Raw genomic sequence first — 20301 nt, forward strand, 5'->3', positions numbered from 1 at the left:
GCGTGTGGGATAGTGTTAGTGTACGGGGTGAACACTGGTCGGCACCTGTTTGGTATGTGCGTGTTAATCTTGGGTACATTTTGATGCAATCTTAAATCAACCAGCATATTCTTATGTAGTGTTTCTACCCCAAATGGCCATTCACCACATCCCTGCGTTCACTTGAATTTAACTGTACTCATTTTTGAAGGGTCGTAGATATAATGCACCATCGGTACAGAATAATAACATTTTGGTATAAAACTGCGTCATTAGTTCATAAGTGATAGGAGCAGAATTAGGCCATTCGGCCCATCAAGTCCACTCCTCCATTCAATCATGACTGATCTCTTTCCCTCCTAACCCCATTCTCCTGCCTTCTACCAATAACCCTTGACACCCGTACTAATCAAGAATCTATCTCTGCCTTAACAAGACCCATTGACAGCCTTCACAACCTTCTGTGGCAATTAATTCCACAGATTTACCACCCACTGACTAAAGAAATTCCTCCTCATCTTCCTAAAGGAATGCCCTTGAATTCTGAGGCGACGATCTCTGGTCCTAGACTCTCTCACTAGTGGAAACATCCTCTCCCCATCCACTCTATCCAGGTCTTTCACTATTCCTTAAGTTTCGGAAATTATTAAGGTAGATAGTGTCGGCTCCTTCTTGTCATTAGTTTGGTGAGGTTTTACTCTGAAAAGCATGTGGTCTGCTTGTGTGTTGTGCATTGGTTACTTGTTCATCTCTGTCTTGGAGCTCCCACGTCGTCTCCCACTGGTACTACACAATACGAATAGTAAATTTACACATGCGAAGTGGGGCTTCTGTTCCTGACTTGTGTCAGGGTCCGTAGGACTTAACCCAACATCAGTTGGGAACCGTCCGCAGTTATTATAGAGTGAGCGCTGCAAAGATTTACTGGGCAGGTTACTGGATGGGGATCTGTCATATGAATATGAGTATTTTAATGGCACACATGTACCAAGGTACAGTGAATTTTTTGTATTCAGTTCAGTACAAGTATCACTATACTTAAGCACTTCTTATGTATATGTAGTCTGGACTTCTTTAGAATTTAGTCGAAACTGAACTGAAATATAATCTAATTGAAAAGTGCACCATTGCTAAACGGTTTAATAAGATTGGAGTTCAAGACTACATGTCACTGAGATGGACACAAAGTGTTGGAGTAACTCAGCGGGTCAGGCAGTGTCTCTGGAGAAAAAGGACAGGTTACATTTCAGGTCAAAACCCTTGTCCAGAGATGCTGCCTGACCTGCTGAGCTACTCCAGCACCTAGTGTCTATCTGCAGTTCTTTGTTTCTACAGTGGTTAAAACAGAGTTATAGGAGCAGAATTAGGCTAGTCATCAAGTTTACTCCACCATTCAATTATGGCTGATCTATAATATTTCCCTTTCAATTCCATTCTCCTGCCTTCTCCCCAGAACCTCATGACACCCTTACTAATCCAGTTTGATAGTTTCCTGAATATTAAATGAATCAATGGATATTGGGAGTAGCAGAGTAAAATGGTGTTGATTGATGACGACGCAGTCTCACAAGACATATGACCTACTCCTGTTTCTATTTCTTGCATTCTGTTTGCAGAAACTACTAAACTAAACATTGTGGGCTATGGGGCACAGTGAACCAGTAAGCAACCTTAACTATTGATCTGTAGCTGCATGAATTTGTATTCCATCTCACAGTTGAAGAATTTAAATTCTAAACTAACAACTAAATGAAAAGGATGAATAATGGAGTGCAAATAAGTTACCAGATTGGCATTAAAACCCATCTGGTTTACTCTCCAGGCCTTCAGAGAAGAAGGTCTGTCATTGATCGGTGACGTTCCGGGTCAGGACCCTTCTTCACACTGAAAGTGGGGAGTCTGAAGAAGGGTCCCGACCTGAAACGACACCTATCCATTGTCTCCAGAGATGCTGCCTGACCTGCTGAGTTACCAGCACTTTGCGTCTATCTTTGGTATAAGCCGGCATCTGCAGTCGAGGTCGAAGACGGGTCAGTTGGAGTCGGAGGAAGTGCCGACCGGAACAATGGAGGAGCCGGCGTGGGGGGGAATGACGTGAGGGGTGGGGGCAAGAGGGGGGGGGGGGGAGAACGATGGAGGAGCCGGCGTTGGGGGGGAATGCCGTGAAGGGAGGGAAGGGGCGGGGGAAGAATAACCTGGTGCAGGATACTTTGTACCTTTGTCAGCGTCCTTTATGTAGCGGCTATTTGCATACCTTGGGTGTGCAAGCAAAGAATGTCACTGTGACTTGTCACATGTGACAATAAAGTATTCAATTCAATTCAGTTATTTGTTTCTACAGCGGTTAGCTGTGGCAGTCTCAGTTACTCACTGACAATTTGCATGCGGTGGATTGACATGTGTTTTTAGTGAAGGGTTCACATTTTTAGCAGCTAACTGCGACTTTACAATCAGTGGAACCATACTAGAATCTGGTACTCTTTTTGAGTTCTGTCGTGCAGCTGTTTTGCAAGGTCAACAACCAGGGAGGAACATTACATTTCAGTCTATACTGATCACATGCTGATTGAATCTACTTGATCAAATGAAATGGTTGCAAAATGAAGTGATTGTTTTCGTCTCTACCCTCTTTCCTCACCACCCCTCCCCCCACTAACTGATTTGGTGTGCATTGCCAGCGAAATGTATTTTAAAATGTGTGATCATTGGATTAGCACATACGTTCAAGAAGGAACTGCAGATGCTGGAAAATCGAAGGTAGACAAAAGTGCTGGAGAAACTCAGCGGGTGCGGCAGCATCTATGGAGCGAAGGAAATAGGCAACGTTTCGGGCCGAAACCCTTCTTCAGACAGGTTTAGCACCTACAACTTGTTATTTCTTCTGTAATTTAACCATTTTATCACTGCAGCCATTTCTCCACTGTTAGGCATCACCCAACCTGAGTTCAATGGGTCATTTGTTCATGCCCATCCGGCCCATCGAGTCTACTCCGTCATTGCTGGTCAATCTTTCCCTCTCAATTCTATTCTCCTGCCTTCTCCCAATAACCTTTGACACCCTTACCAATCAATAATCTGTCAATCTCTGCTTTAAAAATACCCAAGGACTTGGGCTCCGTTTTTCTATGTAAACCAGCATCTGCAGTTCCTTGTAACTTCAGTTATATTTGACTGATGAGTTGTGTGCACAAAGACTGCACTGTATTTTTCAAACTCGATCTTGTACATCTCTGGAAGTGTTCTCCTTTTAACATTCATTGTGTCAGCAGACTGAAGGACATTCTGGGCAGACCTCATTCACCAGCTGTGGGCCATAGCAGTTTGGCCTTGCTTCACGTTCGCAGCTAGTCAGTCACGGTCAGGCATCACACCGCGTCCTGACTCTGTCCCTTGTCATTGCTCACGTTAGCTAACGTTACCCTGGTTGTTTCGTGGATCCTTCGGCACTCCGGAGCGGCCTTGAGTGAGACCGAGTCTGTAGCGCAGAGGGGAAGAGACCTGGCTTCATTGCTGGCTGTGAGTTGGTGGTTCCGATTGATTAACTCCATTCCTACTTTGTGGCTGTGTTGCACAGGAGGAGCGCCGCCGTCGTGGAGGTGACCTCCGTCTACAGCTGGCGTTGGAAGAGAGCCGGCAGAAGCTGCAGATGCCCGGCGGGGTCCCGCACAGAAACGAGGTGTGCCCTCTGACCACCCTCAACCTTGACCACCCTCAACCATGACTCCCAACCCTGACCCTCAACCCGAGACCACCCTCAACCGTGATCACCCTCAACCCAGACCTTCAACCATGACCACCCTGCATTTCCCCAACAGTTTACAGTTTAGTTTATTGTCACAGTGAAAAGCTTTTGTTGCGTGCTATCCAGTCAGCGGAAAGACAATACATGTTTACAATCAAGCTATTTGCAGTGTATAGATACATGATAAGAGAATAACGTTTAGTACAAGGTTACCTTGAGGGTTACCAGTGAGTTAAGGGCCTGTCCCACTTGGCTGTCATTTGCGCGTAATTTACGCGACATAATTTACGCGTCACGCCGCACGTGATGCGCGCGTGGTGACACGCACGTGCTGCGCGCATGGTGCGTTATGACATAGGCAGTGACGCGCGCCAGCGAGCGGCGTCGCAGGATTTTGTGATGTACGAAATCTTTGCGCTCCATCTGCGTGACGTACAAATGACGGCCAAGTGGGACAGGCTCTTTAGATAGTAGAAGTGTCAGTGTCTGTCCCTCTCGTAAGATATTTCCAATTCAAAACGTTCAGAGTGCATTTGTTCAGTGTTTTTTTATACAGTAGAACATGAATTGTCTCCTCCCATCCAGACAAGGAAAGCCAAGGAGAAAAGCTTACTTAAAAACATCAGAAACGCGAAATGTTCATTTTCTTTCACATAATTATTCTTGCAGACAGCTTTGCTGGATCTGACAGACTCCACTCCCTCTCCCCTGACACAGAAACCGGATCCCTGGGGGACTCCCTTCCCATCAGCATCCACTGCCAAACCGAACCCGTGGGCTGCCGTGTCTCGACCAGTGTCGGCCGATCCCTGGAAGCAAATGGGTAAGATTTACTGGAGATGTGCTTGATGGAGGTTCAAATGGCCTTTTACGTGAGTACTCGAGATTTTCAGCTGCACAGTAATGCCTTTGGTGTTGCTCCTTGGCCTCTCTCGCTCATACTGTGTTGTGATCAGTGTACAATCTTGTACGTGTTGTATTTGCCTGATCATTAAGCTGGCACTCCCTCAGAATCCATAATTTGGTAAAATTCTCCACAAACGGCTGAGAGTCGTTAAGAAGGACTTGTAGCTCCATCGTAGGCCACTGTGGCTCTGTTTAATGTGTCATCCACCACGGTAAGCTTCCTTTGGTACGGTAGTGGACGTTCCTCTAGAGATGCTGTCTGTCCCGCTGAGTTACTCCAGCTTTTTGTGTCTATCTTCCTAGATCACCTGCTCTGGTGACCATATTACATGAAGTGGTGTGTCTCATATTATTTTCGAGATGTCCATATCTTTGCCTATTCTGCAGGTGGAGGGTGGATGGAAGTCAGACAGTGGTTTTAATAGCCGAGACTTCCTCTGATTGAAGAGATTGTCTGGTTTTCCGTTTTCATGTTCTTTGTTCATAATTGTGTTCAATACTTTCCACCGTGCAGCAGTCTCAGCATTGCATATCTCTGTATGTGAATAGCAAGGTGATCCATTAAACCCGCAGTGCTTGTGAAATAGTCCCCAGAGGGACTATTAAAGTCCTAAATAAAAGTCCCCAGAGGGACTATTTCACACTGAGTTTGCCAACAGGTTCATTTGCAGAAATGGAGTGCTTTCTGGGAATGGCATCTACTGATTGAAAAGGAATTACTGAATGTTTTGGTGTATTCAGGAATGTCCATTAGCGCTTGTCGCTTTAGTGGAGCAGAAATCCATTATTTTTGGGGAGCCCGTTAAACTTACGAGAACTTTATCCCAGGAATGATTGAGTCAACACATGTGAGCGTTTGACGGCACTAGGCCTGAACTCGCTGGAGTTTAGAAGGATGAGGGGAGACCTCATTGAAACTTAGCAAATAGTGAAAGGCTTGGAAAGAGTGGAGAGGATGTTTCCAATAGTGGCAGAGTCTAGGACCAAAGGCCAGAGCCTTGGAATAAAAGGATGTACCTTTTGAAAGGAGACGAGGAGGAATTTCTTTGGTCAGAGGGTGGTGAATCTGTGGAATTCATTGCCACGGGCGGCTGTGGAGTCCGTCAATGGATATTTTTAAGACAGAGATTGATATTCATGATTAGTACGGGTGTCAGGGGTTATGGGGAGAAGGCAGGAGAATGGGGTTGAGAGGGAAAGATAGATCAGCCACGATTGAAAGGCGGAGTAGAGTTGATGGGCCGAATGACCTAATTTTGCTCCTATAACTTATGAACTTAAATTCTCAATCCTTCTCTCACAGCAGGTTCCAGACTGGCTGTCACTACCACCGATCCGTGGGGAGCTTCCAGTCACCCCCCTTCAGGAGACCAGCAGACGAGAAGCACAGATCCCTGGGCCTCAGTCGCACCAGCCTCTGACCGAGACCCCTGGGCTCCAACCTCTCCCCCAGGTGATGTTCGATAGAAGCACAGAGCCAATGCAAACACTACACAGAGCTGTGTAGGAAGGAACTGCAGATGCTGGCTTACACCAAAATGCTGGAGTAACTCAGTGTCTCTGGAGAAAAGGAGTTTGATTCGAGACCCTTTCATCAGACTGAGAGGAGCCCCCTTCTTCAGACCCCTCTCAGTGTGAAGAAGGGTCTTGACCCAAAACTACACAGGGCTACTCATTGGATCAGCCACATCAACAAAGGTTTTCACCTTACCTCGGTACACGTGACAATAATATACCTGAACCTAATATTTCACCCTCAGTATGTACAGGAATATATGAGGTACAAAACATGTAGCAGGGGCTTCTGACTTCCAAAACCCAAAATTCATGGAAATGTAGAAACAAAGAACTGCAGATGCTGGTTTATAACAAAGATAGACACAAAGTGCTGGAGTAACTCAGCGGGGTCAGGCATCATGAATAAATGGATGTGTGACGTTTCTTCACTCTTTAGTCTGAACGGTCCCAACCCAAAACGTCACCCATCCTTTCTCTCCAGAGATGCTGCCTGACTTACTGAGTTACTCCAGCACTTTGAGTCCATTCATGGAAATGGATTGGTGTAACGGTTGGGAGTGTGAGTTTGTGGCATTTTTGTGAAATTTTAAAATAACTCTAGAAATCTCTTTTAAATGAGTTGAGTAAAAGTGTCAGATTGTTGGGAAATGGTTCTGAAGGAAAGGACACTCTCAAGTCTGGGTTTGTGTGTGTTGTCCCAGTCTCACACCAGCAGCTGAATGTCAGCACTGTGGATATAGAGTAAACCCTCCATATAACGGACCAGACGGTGGGATAATGAGGTCCGTTATTGCAGATTGTCCGCTATAACTGAATAAGGGATAATCATTGTATGTAGTTGAAACTAAGAACTGTGGTTGATGGTTGATACACAAAAACAAACACATTCTCAGCTCTCCTTCAGCCCACGGGCTCCTCCTCTTCCTTTCTTCTCCCCGCCCCCCCCCCCCACCCCACATCAGTCTGAAGAAGGGTTTCGGCCCGAAACGTTACCTATTTCCTTCGCTCCATAGATGCTGCTGCACCCTCTGAGTTTCTCCAGCACTTTTGTCTACCTTCGATTTTCCAGCATCTGCAGTTCCTTCTTAAACAAACGCATTATGCTGGAGTAACTCAACGGGTCAGGCAGTGTCAGAACGTGGATAAGTAATCGGACCCTTCTTCAGACTGATTCAGTCTGCTGAGTTACTCCAACACTTTCACCGTGAAACTAGGCGCCAATGCCACTGGTCCGCACCAGCGGTCCCTACTTCACCAACTGCTGTACGGTCCAGTCGCCGTGGCTGTTGTTGCATCTGATCTTGTAGCCCCTGGCCGGCAGCGTTTTCCTCTGGCCGCTGACAACGACATGACGCGCTAGGTCACTGCAGGCCCCCTCACCCGTTGTCGATTCCAAGATGGAGTGTGTTGGCGACTCTGGGGAAGGAGGAGGTTACAGCAGGAAGGGAGCCTCACGGTGACTGAGCGCGTGCTGTCAGTGGCGGCATCCCGAAGAAGGCGCCGTCCCCAGGGGCTACAATGTGAGCCGCAACAACAGACGCTTTAACGGTCCGTGCAGTGAGTGAAGAAGGGCTCAATTGTGCACCTTTGCGAGTCGGGGATGGTGTCGGCAGCCAGGGCTCTAAACAGCCGGGGAGTCGGTGCGAGCCGAGGTTCGTCTGCTATCACCGAAACCCGTTATAAAGGAGACTGTTAAAACACGGGCTTACTGTTTAAAGAGTTTTTTTAACAAAGGGGGGAGCAGACTGGTGCAGGAACAGCATGTTCATCAGATTGTTCCCTCTCGCAGGGCCTTCCCCCTTCCACTCCCTCAACGCGGCAGAAGCAACTGTCATGGATGATTTCTCCGCGTTCAGCCATCTCCGAGGGTCACCCAAGAAAGCAGAAGGACAGGCAGCAGGTGAGCCTCGTGTGTGCTGGTGGCAGCCGCAGCTGAGATTTGGTTCATGTCTATTGTGTTATTGCAATACAATAATAGCCTATTGTGTTATCTAACTAAAATAGCTGAGGTTGGAGTTTCTCCTTTCAATGTGACATATTTTAAATTCAAGGAAATATTCAAGAGGCATTTTGGCCCATCATGGTATCTAGTCCGTCTCATCCTCTCCTGTCCCACAGTCCTGTATATTGGCTGAGATGGTGTTGGCAACTCCCTGCTCCACAGTATAATGAGTAGCAGGTTGTGATGCTGAGCGAGCCCCAGGCTACACTGCCTGGAGAACAAGGGGAAGGTGACCTTGGATCTCAGCAACTCTGAAGTGGTACTGTCGATACCTCCAAGAAACATTTAGACAGGCACATAGGTTTAGATGTGGATGTGCGCCAAAAGCAGGCAGGTGGGACCAGTATAGGTCGGACATGTTGGGCCGATGGGCCTGTTTCTACGCTGTGTGACTGTGACTATGGTGTGGACAGCAGAAATGTCCCACGAGTTGGAAACGAGACCAAGAACGAGAGGGACCTTCCCTCCACTCAGAGTCATACGGCACAGAAACGGGCGCTTCGGCCCACAATAGTGGTCTCAGAAAGCCCACCAACGCCACTGCTTCCTTAGAGGTTTTAGGAGGTTCGGCATGTCCCTCACCAACTTCTACAGACCATCAATTCTCCATCTACACCAATCCCCACTTTCCAGTCCTTAGTGCAAAGCTGCTTAAGGCAATTCTTGGCAATTGTGCCCTAGATACTATTAAAATGCTGTGAAAGACTGCCTCCACAACCAACGCGTCCCAGATTCCCACCACCCTCTGGGTGACAAAGTTGTTCCTTTCATCCCCTCTAAATCCCTCACCCCTTCACCTTAAACAATAGACAATAGGTGCAGGAGTAGGCCATTTGGCCCTTCGAGCCAGCACCGCCATTTAATGTGATCATGGCTGATCATCCCCAATCAGTACCCCATTCCTGCCTTCTCCCCATATCCCCTGACTCCGCTATTTTTAAGAGCCCTATCTAACTCTCTCTTGAAAGCAAACCCATGCCTTCCAGTTTTAAATATGTTTGTTATGGGGAAAACGTTCTTGCAACCTACACTATCAGTGCTGCTCATAATTTTTTTGCACTTAAGTTTATCCTGCCCACACACAAAACTGGATAGTCATTTAGCAAGTGAAAGTATCTTGATTGAGACGATAGATTCATTTTGCAAGAAGGCTCCACTGTTGCAACTGTTTATCATATATATTAATGATTTGGAAGAGGGAATTAGGAGCAACACTGCAAAGTTTGCGGATGACACAAAGCTGGGTGGCAGTGTGAACTGTGAAGAGGATGTTAGGAGATTGCAGGGTGACCTGGACAGGTTGAGTGAGTGGGCAGATGCGTGGCAGATGCAGTATAATATAGATAAGTGTGAGGTTATCAACTTTGGCGGCAAAAACAAGGGGGCAGATTATTATCTCAATGGGGTTAGGTTAGGTAAGGGGGAGGTACAGAGAGACCTGGGTGTCCTTGTACACCGGTCACTGAAAGTTGGTGTGCAAGTACAGCAGGCAGTGAAGAAAGCTAATGGAATGTTGGCCTTCATAACAAGAGGATTTCAGTATAGGAGTAAAGAGGTTGTTCTGCCGTTGCATAGAGCTCTGGTATTGTGAGTTGTGGAGTATTGTGTAGAGTTTTGGTCTCCTAATTTGAGGAAGGACATCCTTGTGATTGAGGCAGTGCAGCGTAGGTTCACGAGATTGATCCCTGGGATGGCACATGAGGAAAGATTGAAAAGACTAGGCTTGTATTCACTGGAGTTTAGAAGGATGAGGGGGATCTTATAGAAACATATAAAATTATAGAAGGACTGGACAAGCTAGATGCAGGAAAAATGTTCCCAATGTTGGGCGAGTCCAGAACCAGGGGCCACAGTCTTAGAATAAAGGGGAGGCCATTTAAGACTTTGAGGTGAGAAAAAACTTTTTCACCCAGTGTTGTGAGTTTGTGGAATTCCCTGCCACAGAGGGCAGTGGAGGCGAAATCACTGGATGGATTTAAGTGGGAGTTAGATAGAGCTCTAGGGGCTAGTGGAATCAAGGGATATGGGGAGAAGGCAGGCACGGGTTATTGATTGGGGACGATCAGCCATGATCACAATAATAATAATAATGGATGGGATTTATATAGCGCCTTTCTAATACTCAAGGCGCTTTACATCGCATTATTCATTCACTCCTCAGTCACACTTGGGGGTGGTAAGCTACTTCTGTAGCCACAGCTGCCCTGGGGCAGACTGACGGAAGCGTGGCTGCCAATCTGCGCCTACGGCCCCTCTGACCACCACCAGTCACTCACACACATTCACACACAGGCAAAGGTGGGTGAAGTGTCTTGCCCAAGGACACAACGACAGTATGCACTCCAAGCGGGATTTGAACCGGCTACCTTCCGGTTGCCAGCCGAACACTTAGCCCATTGTGCCATCCGTCGTCCCAAAATGAATGGCGGTGCTGGCTCGAAGGGCCGAATGGCCTCCTCCTACACCTATTTTCTATGTTAAATGATCCATTCCTTACAGTGTCTTCCACTGCATCTTGGGGGTGTCTGTGCATGAAGTTTGAAATCCTGATCCTCAGAGCTCGTCATTTGGTGTTGGGGTGGGGGGGAAAGGTTTCTGCATTTGAAAGAGTCACTGCAATAGTGTTCTTAGAAAACACACCAACGCCTCTACTTCCTTGGAAGGCCGAGGAGGTTCGGCACGTCCCCAACATCCCTCACCAACTTCTCCAGATGCGCTGAAGGAAGCTTTTAATCGGGATGCTTCACAGCTTGGTTTGGGAACAGCCCCATCCAAGAACACAAGACATTACAGAGAGGGGCCGGGGAATTGCCTCCAGTGCCTTCAAGATCTGCTGCAGGAGACCGCCACCCTCCCGGGTCACAGAGGCGATGGTCGGGCGGGCGAGAAGAGGGACGTGGGTCGGCGGGCCGAGCCGGTGGAGGGTGACGGAGGAGGGCCTGCAGCAGCCTGGGGCTCGCCTGGATCCAGTACATCCAGCACCTGGACTTTGGACTGTTTGTAAATGGCGCCAAAATATGTCGACTTATGCATGTGGGATCAATGCAAACAAGAATGCCCCTGTTCAGTGCACCCGTGACAGCAAAGCTCCTTTGAACCACTTTGTGTACACATTAGAATGTGGGCCCTGTGTAAACTGGCTCTGACCTCTGCAGGTGGCAGATACGATGCGCCAGGCAATGCCATGATCTCGGTGCCCACGTCCGGTGACGCGGGCTGCCCCGACTCCTTCGACATGTCCCGCATGCCCGGTACCATGGGCTCCAGGCTGCCCACACCCAAGCACCAGCAGAAGAATCCCGAATCCTTCCTGGGACCTAATGCCTCGCTTGTCAACCTGGACACTCTGGTGACCCGCACAACGCACCCAAACATGAGCACAAACCCTTTCCTGGTGCAGGGTGAGTAGAGACTCTGCTTCCCATAATGAAGACTCCTGACCGCTCGGTTACCATGTGGAAAGAATGGACGTGGAGAGGATGTTTCATAATTTCATAACTAATCCGAATCAGGCCATTCGCCCCAACAAGTCAACTTTGCCATTCAATCATGACTGATCTATCTTTCCCTCTTAACCCCATTCTCCTGCCTTCTCCCTTTCACCCCTGTCACCCGTACAAATCAAGAATCTCTGCATCTCTGCCTTAAAAATATCCATCTGTTTCCGCTAGTGGGAGAGTCTAGGACCAAAGATCACATTAAAGGACGTACCTTTAGAATGAGATGAGAAGCAATTGCTTTAGTGGGTGGAGTTCATTACCACAGAGGCTGTGGAGGCCATCACTGGATATTTGTATGGTGGAGATTGACAGATCCTTGATTAGTGCGGGTCAGGGGTCATGGGGAGAAGGCAGAAAAATTGGGTTTGAGAATGAAAGATAGATCAGCCATGATTGAATGGTATAGTATTCTTGAAGGGCCGAATGGCCTCATTCTGCTCCCATAACTTATGAGCCATGTGGATGTCGCTGCGCTGGCACCTCCTGTAAAGCAGCGGTTGTGGGAAGTGGGCAATGCGGGAAGAGGATGGGACAAGTTGGGAAGAATTAAACTCCCCACAGTCTTTAATCTCTCTCTTTCTCTCTCACTCACTCACTTTCTCTTTCTCTCTCACTCACTCACTTTCTCTTTCCTCTCCCTCTCTTTCCTCCCCTCTATCTCACTCTTTATCTCTTTATTTTTCTCTCTCTCACTCTCTTTCCCCCTCTTTCTCTCCCCCTTTCTCCCTCCCTCTTTCTCCCTCCTTCTCTCCCTCTCTCTCTCCTTCTCTCTCCCTTTCTCTCTCCCTCTTTCTCTCTCCCAATCTCTCTCCCTATCTCTCTCTCCCTTTCTCTCTTCCCTCTCTCCCTCCCCTCTCTCTCTCCCTCTCTCCCTCATTCTCTCTCCCAATTTCTCTCTCCCTCATTCTCTCTCCCGCTTTCTCTCTCCCTCATTCTCTCTCCCGCTTTCTCTCTCCCTCATTCTCTCTCTCGCTTTCTCTCTCCCGCTTTCTCTCTCCCTCATTCTCTCTCCCGCTTTCTCTCTCCCACTTTCTCTCTCCCTTTCTCTCTCCCTCTTTCTCCCTCCCTCTCTCTTTCTTCCTCTTTCTCTCTCCCTCTTTCTCTCTCCTTCTTTCTCTCTCCCGCTTTCTCTCTCCCACTTTCTCTCTCCCTCTCCCCACAGGTGTTCCTGCAGTGGCGACTGCCAACCCGTTCCACAGCGCGCCCGCGCCCGTGCCGGTATCCAGCTCCATGATGGCCGTGACCCAGACGCCGTTCGGACCCGTCAACGTGAGCGGCGGCCCCTTCTCCTCCATGCCCGGCGTCGGGGTTCCTCCCATGGTGACCATGCCCACGATGGGCATGCCTCAAGGTGCCAGCGTTCAAGGGATGATGGGCCCGACCTACGTCGCCATGCCAACCCCTCCCGCCCCGGGCCCTGCTCCCAGCTCCACCAACCCATTCCTCTTATGATGGCGGTTCGGGGGGCTCCCATCTCAGCTGATATTTAAGTAATCTTTTTATGACTGGTTATTCCTTCCCCCCGTGCAACTGGAGAGCAAAATATACAGCGTCCTTCCTTATGGATGAATGTGAAAGCGACACTAAGACGCAAGGAAAATTCCCAGGATTGTACTTGTGATAAATAACCCTTGTGCACCCTGAATTGAGAACAACATGCCTGGTTTGGCAGTACCAGAAGTATTATCAGTCTATCTGTACAGGAACCTGAAGAAGCTAAACCTTGAGTTCAAACGGAGACCTACTTTGTGGGCGCTCTGGGCTAAGGACCCTAACATGGTTCTACTCAATTACCCTGCATTCTTTGTCACTGGGAAGAGGTTACGTGGGGGTGGGGGAGGGGGGGATGGAGTCTAGACGAGGCTGTCACCAAGAGGCCAACTTACCACAAGAGTTGAGGGAAGTAAAAGATTGCGTGCCTGGTGAATGTACCCTTATGATGGCAGGAGAATCCAGCAACGTTAAAATGGTGGGAAGCACCGTCGAGGAAGCCCGTCTGTGTAGCCCCAACTCTCTTACCCACAGCCTGTCTCCCGAGATCCAACCCCAAGCCCTTCAGCATTTGCTGCGTACAATCTCCACGGACCTTTCTGCTGCACGCAGCCACTGGATTGAATCGGCACTCTCGTCAGTTTAAAGAGCGAGGGAAGGGGGCTTGGTTTACTCCCACAGCCAGCCGTCTGGGCACTCGGCCACTGGTGCTGTCAGTGTAATACCAGTATGGGCCGGTGCATCCACAGTCCAGACCTTTACGTGGAGTGCTGTGGGCAAGCTGGTTTGTGGTGATCAGAAGTCCCCTCTGTCCGTCAGCTTCTTGCAAGGTGTCACTTTGCTGCAGGATGCCCGCCCCTGCAGCTCGTTTTATTTGCCAGTACTGTGGTACTTACCCAGTCAGCGTGTCTACCCAATGCTTCCCATCGGGATCCCTTTTTTGTTTAAACTTATCCTTTTTCAAAAGATGTTTACATTTTGCTGTAGTCGTATGTTTACTGATGCGTGTGCGGTGGTGGCTCGGTTCCGGGACGGCAGTGCGGAGTGATGGGACATCACCATGGTTCCCCGGCTCTCCGGCCTCAGCGTCTCTCGGCCTCGCGTGCCGGAGTGACCCGTTATATCAAAGACAAAAATAAGCCGCCGTTCTCAGTCAGGACCTCTGACTTGGAGGGGGGGGGAGGGGAAGCAATTGTGGAGCTGAAACTGAAGGGAGTCACAGAACAAAGCCTAGAACGAATCTGGGAATGGCCCAAGGTAACCACAGTCTGGATGACAGAGTCGGCCTGACCGTAATACTGCCGTGGCAAATAATGAGGTATTTAGCAGCAAGTGCTCTATCTCTAGGGGGCCTGACTGCCTCTGGGGTGCAGTCAATAACGCCATTCACACTGTACGTGTGTGTCCCCTACACACTTTCAGCAGTGAATGTAAATAGCAATCCCTCTGTTAAACACGTTTGGGACGCGGCAATAGTGTCTGGTGATAGATTGGTAATGAATATATTAAAGTTTGAAACTTGCAGGTAACACCGATCACTCTGGATGCATGCTTCCAAACCAGCCATAAAATTCTGCACCTTTCTGGCTGGCTGGCTTCCAGTACAGGCCCACCACCGATTTGTTGGCCCCATCCCCCTGGTTCCAGTGCCTTTCTGGATTATCTGTTTTGTTGGACCAACAGAAGTCACAGCCTCTGAGCAGAATCGAACGGTACCGGAACGGTCCACCCAGCCGCCCGGGGGCCGAGATACCGGCCCACAAAGTCGACCTCGGAAGTTGGCTAGGGCAACGGATCTGCCGGCTCTGTCCGCGTCGGAGTTCCAGAGCCTCGGCCACAGGGGTCAAATTTGACCCGCCGATCGGCCGCGGAAGACTCGGTGAGGTCGAGATCGGCCGCCTCACCTGCCCTGGGCGCCACATTTTCATAGGGCTTTAAGTGGGCACTGTACAAGATATTTTAAGTGTGCACTCGTAATTCTGTCCGGATTAAAGGAGGTGCCGGACCAGCAGTTAGTTGCTGGAAAATCAGTGGTGGGCCTTGTCGGTAACGGACAGGTGCTTCACTGGAAATGTAGAGCCTTGGGACTGGTGAAGAGAAGAGATGAGATGAGAGGTGGTCGTGATGGGTGGGACATATTCGCTCCACTACTTAGCAGTGAGAAAGTCCCTGACTGTAATATGGGTGAAACCCACTCCACTGGTCTCCATGAGGGGGGAGTACAGGAGTATCAAGGTGCTAGATTAACTCTTGAAGCAAGTAATTAACCTTTTATACACTACAGTCAGATTCAGCGGCTCTCCCCATAATAGGTTTAATTAGGAATTTTCTTACTGAAATGTCCAGGTCGAACAACATTACTGACATTTTGTCTTTGGTTTGAGTCTCAGTAAGTGAGAAATGTTGGACTTCCTTCCATTGCCTTTTCTCCCACCTCGGCTGCTCAGTTGACACCTTTCCCTAGGTGTATTACAAACAAATTCAGAAGACGACAAACTGGAGATTTTTTTTTAAACCCTGCATTACTCTTCCATTATTTGACCATTACTGGTCAAGATGAGGTTAACAGACCTTTATCCACCTATAAGAAACGTTTTGATAAGAAAATTATAATGTCATGTTAAAAAGTACATTTTTATTAGTGGGATGCATTAGTGTGGGATAGACAAAATAGAAATTGCTTTCATTTCTATCCACTGCCTCAGAAGATGTCTTCCAAAGTATTATTTACTGTCAGTATACAGTACCCAGCACAGTATTAATGAGTTATTTACAGTAATGCTCGGCAGAATCAACAGTCTTTGTATTAAGACACAGTATTAAGAGTCACTGCATTATAGTAACCCACTTCAGTATTAATGGGTTGCTATGCACACTCACACAGCAACAACCTACAATATTAATACAATTCTGCATTAATATTACCCTTTTTTTTTTTTAAATCTATGGGAGCGTTACCAAACTTGTTTTTAAACCAAATCATTGAGATTACGGCAGGTGACCAAGGTGGAAGCTCCTTGTATATGTCCTATCCACGGGATTAATCCCTTTAAGATATAATTATCTGCAATATTAACTGTACAAACAGAATGGTGGGTGCCTTCAGATATGAACTATGGGCAAGTGGGTACTTGGCGGTCAGTGTTTTGGGCCCTGTAGCCTAGTTCTTTGTATTGATGATGTACAGTGACTGCCAACACCATGATCAAGAAAGCTTGCTGCAGGATGGACAGTCTAACTAAAACTGGACAATAATTACAGCACAAAATACTTTTAAGTCGACAGATTGCAGTTTGTATTTTAAAAGTTTATTATTGGAGATGTATTCTTGTCTTAATGCTGCGACCCACACTGCATTTCTTTACAAATGCTTCTGTGAGCATGTTTACAGTGTACACAGCTGTGGTGGCATCCTTGTTTTAGTCATCCCCAGTATTGTCCTGTTCTTCAGTCCGTGACTCATCTCAGTGATACAGCGTGCAGCTCACACCACCAGTTTGGAGCTATTTTAACAAATAATTCAGATTGGATAATCTATCCTCCTAGTTTCCATTCCTAAGATCAATCAGGCTTCCAGCTTTACGAAGGAAGATTCATATCCAACATTTCATCTATATTTTCTAATCATGAGATTACTGGAGCATGCCATTCAAAGATGTTTCCTCTAAAAATGCTGAGGCTCTGGAGGATGCCATGGTTAAAGATATTGATGTCACCTCTCATTTGGCATTGATTAGCAAATTCAGACAAATGTTACAAGAAAATTATCTTGCTGGTGGCTTGAGTGTAGGGTCAAGATTTGGTTGGGTTGAAGCAATAATTTTACCCCATGTCTAATTCGTACTGCCTCGGCAAAATACAGGAGCTTTACTTTCAATCCTACCAATGTTCGGTGGAACAGCAAAGGAGTTTTACTCTGTCCTATCAAACTTTCCCAGAGCAGGTGGGCAGCACAGAAGAGAAACTGTTTTTTTTTAATGTATGCTTCCCCTGCCTCGGGAACATTTTGGTGGGCAGTTCATTGGGAGCTCTATTTCTGTGTCTAATCTGTACCAGATATGCTCTTGAAACTAAACACACATCTGTGCCTGAAATTGTGGTTTGCAGCACTGCTGAAATTGTGGTTTGCAGCACAAGTGCAAGGTTCAGTAAAAATCAAAACGGAGATTGGGAGTATTGGCGCCGTTGTACATGAGGTGTCTATGTGTGGTTTTCAGAGTCATTGAAAGATGCGGCGCGGAATTGAGCTGTTGGCAAATGGTGAAAGTGAAATTTTGGAAGATTCACGATTCATAGCAAAGACTAACGTTTGTAGTCTTATTCCAAACTAAAAACCGCTGCATGCCCGAGTCTAAAATCGTGTGTAGCACATGTGTTTTTTTTTACAAGTCCTCTCTCATCCTTTAGGGTTTCCACTCTGTTCACATGTGGGCCACAGCATCTCTCTTTAGAAGCATGGTGCTGTTTTTATACCATAATATCAAGCAGTAAAACTCATTATCTGATCGCTGTCATTCCTCTTGAGTCTGGAGAGCACATGGCACAAATGATACTGCAAGAAGCGTGAGACCAGACACAGGTGTTTCGCAGAGTAGGGGGTTTTACTCTTTGAAATGAGAGGACATAACCACATTTGACAAGAAATGCCTGTAGAATCTTCACAATAAAACTCCTTTTTGTAAGAGTTTTAATTTTTAATGTTCGGGGGAGTTGGGATACAGAAGCAGCCGTTGTATCCAACATCACCTTAGTTAACACCTGATCACAGCTCTGACTGCTTCTTCCAAGAAGAAAGTGAACCAAAATATCTACTGCAATTCTGCCTGCAAATCAAAACCTAGGTTTAGACTACAGGCCACAGCGTTGAGCATTCAATTCAATTGCTCTGACACTATTTTATATAAATGCACAATAAGATCTGAAAATAAGTGGTTTCTGATCTCCCTTCTGCAAGGACAGCACCCCCAATGTGTTTTATTCCTTGTGTGATGTTGCCTGGGTCCATGATACTCAAGTTTCTCAATATAGGAATATTGATAAACCCTGAATCTGAAACTTTTGTTCTCTATATTTTCTTTAAGACTACTGGTTTAGAAACTGCACCTGGTATTTTATTTTTGTAAACATCACAAGATGTAAAAAGGGACCTGTGCACCTCTTGTCAAATGCGTTACCTTTTTGAGAATGGAAATTTAATTTGCCTTTGATTCTTTGCCTGTTAATGGCAGCTGATATGGTCGAATGTGCTGCTATATGCTCCTCTAAAGGGCGAGTGTGAACCACCAGAGGCCCAAGGATATCGGTTGGACTCAATCTCAGCTGTGTTTGCTCCGTCTTAGTCAAGCGGCTCACTGGTGAATATTGGCTAACTCGCAATTTCAACCCCCTCCCTCCCTCCTCTCTGATCCAGAGCTGCTCCTGAGAGGTGGAAATCTCAAATTCACAGGTGAACAGGCCCCTTTCATTGTTAGGCATTAAGGTAATTAGATGTCCAAAGAATTGAGTTGTAGTGTATCTTATGCATTAATTTATTCATGAGTATCTAATGTATAAATATTTATCTCTATAGTAATTGGGGTGCAAGAATCAATACTAAATACAGGACACAGTTCAACTTTTTCTAAATGAGCTGGCTCTAAATCCATACCCTCTGACTGGAATTGTAGGAATCTGCTTCTGCTTCAGCCCCACAATATTTAGATGATTCTGTCGGTATTTTTCATTTTGGAAGGATTGTTGTAACATTATAACGGCATAGTTAATGTTTTAGCACTCTTGCCTCGTTTGATCTGATATCTCCGGACTCTGGCAGTGTTGATACTGATCCCTGTTGCTCGAGCTCGACCGACAGGAGAGCCCAGTTATCATGTGGTTAGACATCACGGGGGGGCGTGGCGTCAATGTGCTGTTCAGTTCCGGGACTTGTATTTTATCTACATTGTCCATCTGCCGATCGTCTGTCTGTCTGTGTGACATGCAAAGTTAGACACAAACTGCTAGAATGTACAAGTGACATTTTCTGGTTTTTAAACTCACTTTGGCTCCTAGCCAGCCTGTTTCGCTGGTTACTTGTGCAGGAAACTCAATCTAAGAGACTGACGTGGGCTCCTGCATTTTAGTTAGTCTGAAATCACCTTTTACTGTAGATATCCAGTTTTGTTTAAATATTTAAAGTATTTGCCAGATTAACTGTACTAGCAAAATAAATGTGAACCTGTTATGTTCAGTATCGTTCAAGACCATTTTATGAATCGGTAGAAATGGAAAGATTTGATTGATGCAGTGATTTTTTTTTTCATCCTTCCTCCCCACCCCCCTCCCTTCATCATTGGGAGGCAATGCCCGAGAGATTGTGCAGACATTTCAAGTAACAGTGGCATCTTCTTCGCACAAACTCAATGCAGTTCAGTATGCAGGCAGCACTCTGCCTGAAGGTCAGATTGCTAGACTGATACACTGGAGATGAAGCTCCAAAGTATGGATGTCAACTTCAGTGTTGATTGCAGGAAACACCGAATCCAAAGCCCCCTTCCCAAAATTATTAACAGGCAGCAGGTTATTGGAAAAAGTACATACTCTAGAGTTACAGCACCCACCAAGTCACCACGAACCAGCACTCACCCCGTACGCTAGTACTATCCTACATACCAAGGACAATTTACAGAAGCCAATTGATCTACAAACCTGTACATCTTTGAAATACGGGGGGGAAACTGGAGCACCCAGAGAACACCAACTGTACAGACACCACCCATTGTCAAGATCGAACCAGAGTCTCTAGTGCTGTGAGGTAACTACTGCAGCACCATTGTGCTGCCCTTCTCCAGCTTAAATGTCATAAAAATGCATTAGATGGGTACATGTATGGTGCAGATCCATCAGTAGCTGATCAGTTTGTTGCATCAAACCTGCCCGATAGCTCTTTCAGCGTCTTGTTTCAGGGAGGTATTAACCTTTTGAATGCATTTATAGATTACATAGACAACATTTATCATTGTTCAGGTTTTCAGAGCTTTCCAAATTTGCTATCAGATTTCTTAAGTGCATACTTGAACTGTTTTGGGATCAAGGTAATAGATATGAAGATTTAGTATGGTAAATTTTGTAAAAAGCTAATGACCTGCTTTGGCTTCCATGTTCAATTGGATCTCATTACTCAGTGA

The 20301-nt window shown here is 46.7% G+C and overlaps 1 protein-coding gene across 5 annotated transcripts in view; it reads left to right on the top strand.

Moving 5' to 3' along the window:
- The window catches only part of LOC116967047 (epsin-2-like), a 42514-nt gene extending 23150 nt beyond the window's left edge, over positions 1-19364 (top strand). For 2 of the 5 annotated variants that reach the window (XM_033013501.1, XM_033013502.1), the window contains exons 6-11: positions 3554-3655; positions 4391-4544; positions 5931-6080; positions 7935-8045; positions 11303-11548; positions 12810-19364. In XM_033013501.1, the coding sequence (XP_032869392.1) occupies positions 3554-3655; positions 4391-4544; positions 5931-6080; positions 7935-8045; positions 11303-11548; positions 12810-13099 (1053 nt within the window). In that variant the 3' untranslated portion in view covers positions 13100-19364. The remainder of the gene's footprint in view (positions 1-3553; positions 3656-4390; positions 4545-5930; positions 6081-7934; positions 8046-11302; positions 11549-12809) is intronic. The other 3 variants (XM_033013503.1, XM_033013504.1, XM_033013505.1) reach the window with 3 other exon arrangements.
- Positions 19365-20301: the final 937 nt, after the last annotated feature.

This window comes from Amblyraja radiata, chromosome 38 (assembly GCF_010909765.2).
Source record: "Amblyraja radiata isolate CabotCenter1 chromosome 38, sAmbRad1.1.pri, whole genome shotgun sequence".
NCBI classification, from domain to species: Eukaryota; Metazoa; Chordata; class Chondrichthyes; order Rajiformes; family Rajidae; genus Amblyraja; species Amblyraja radiata.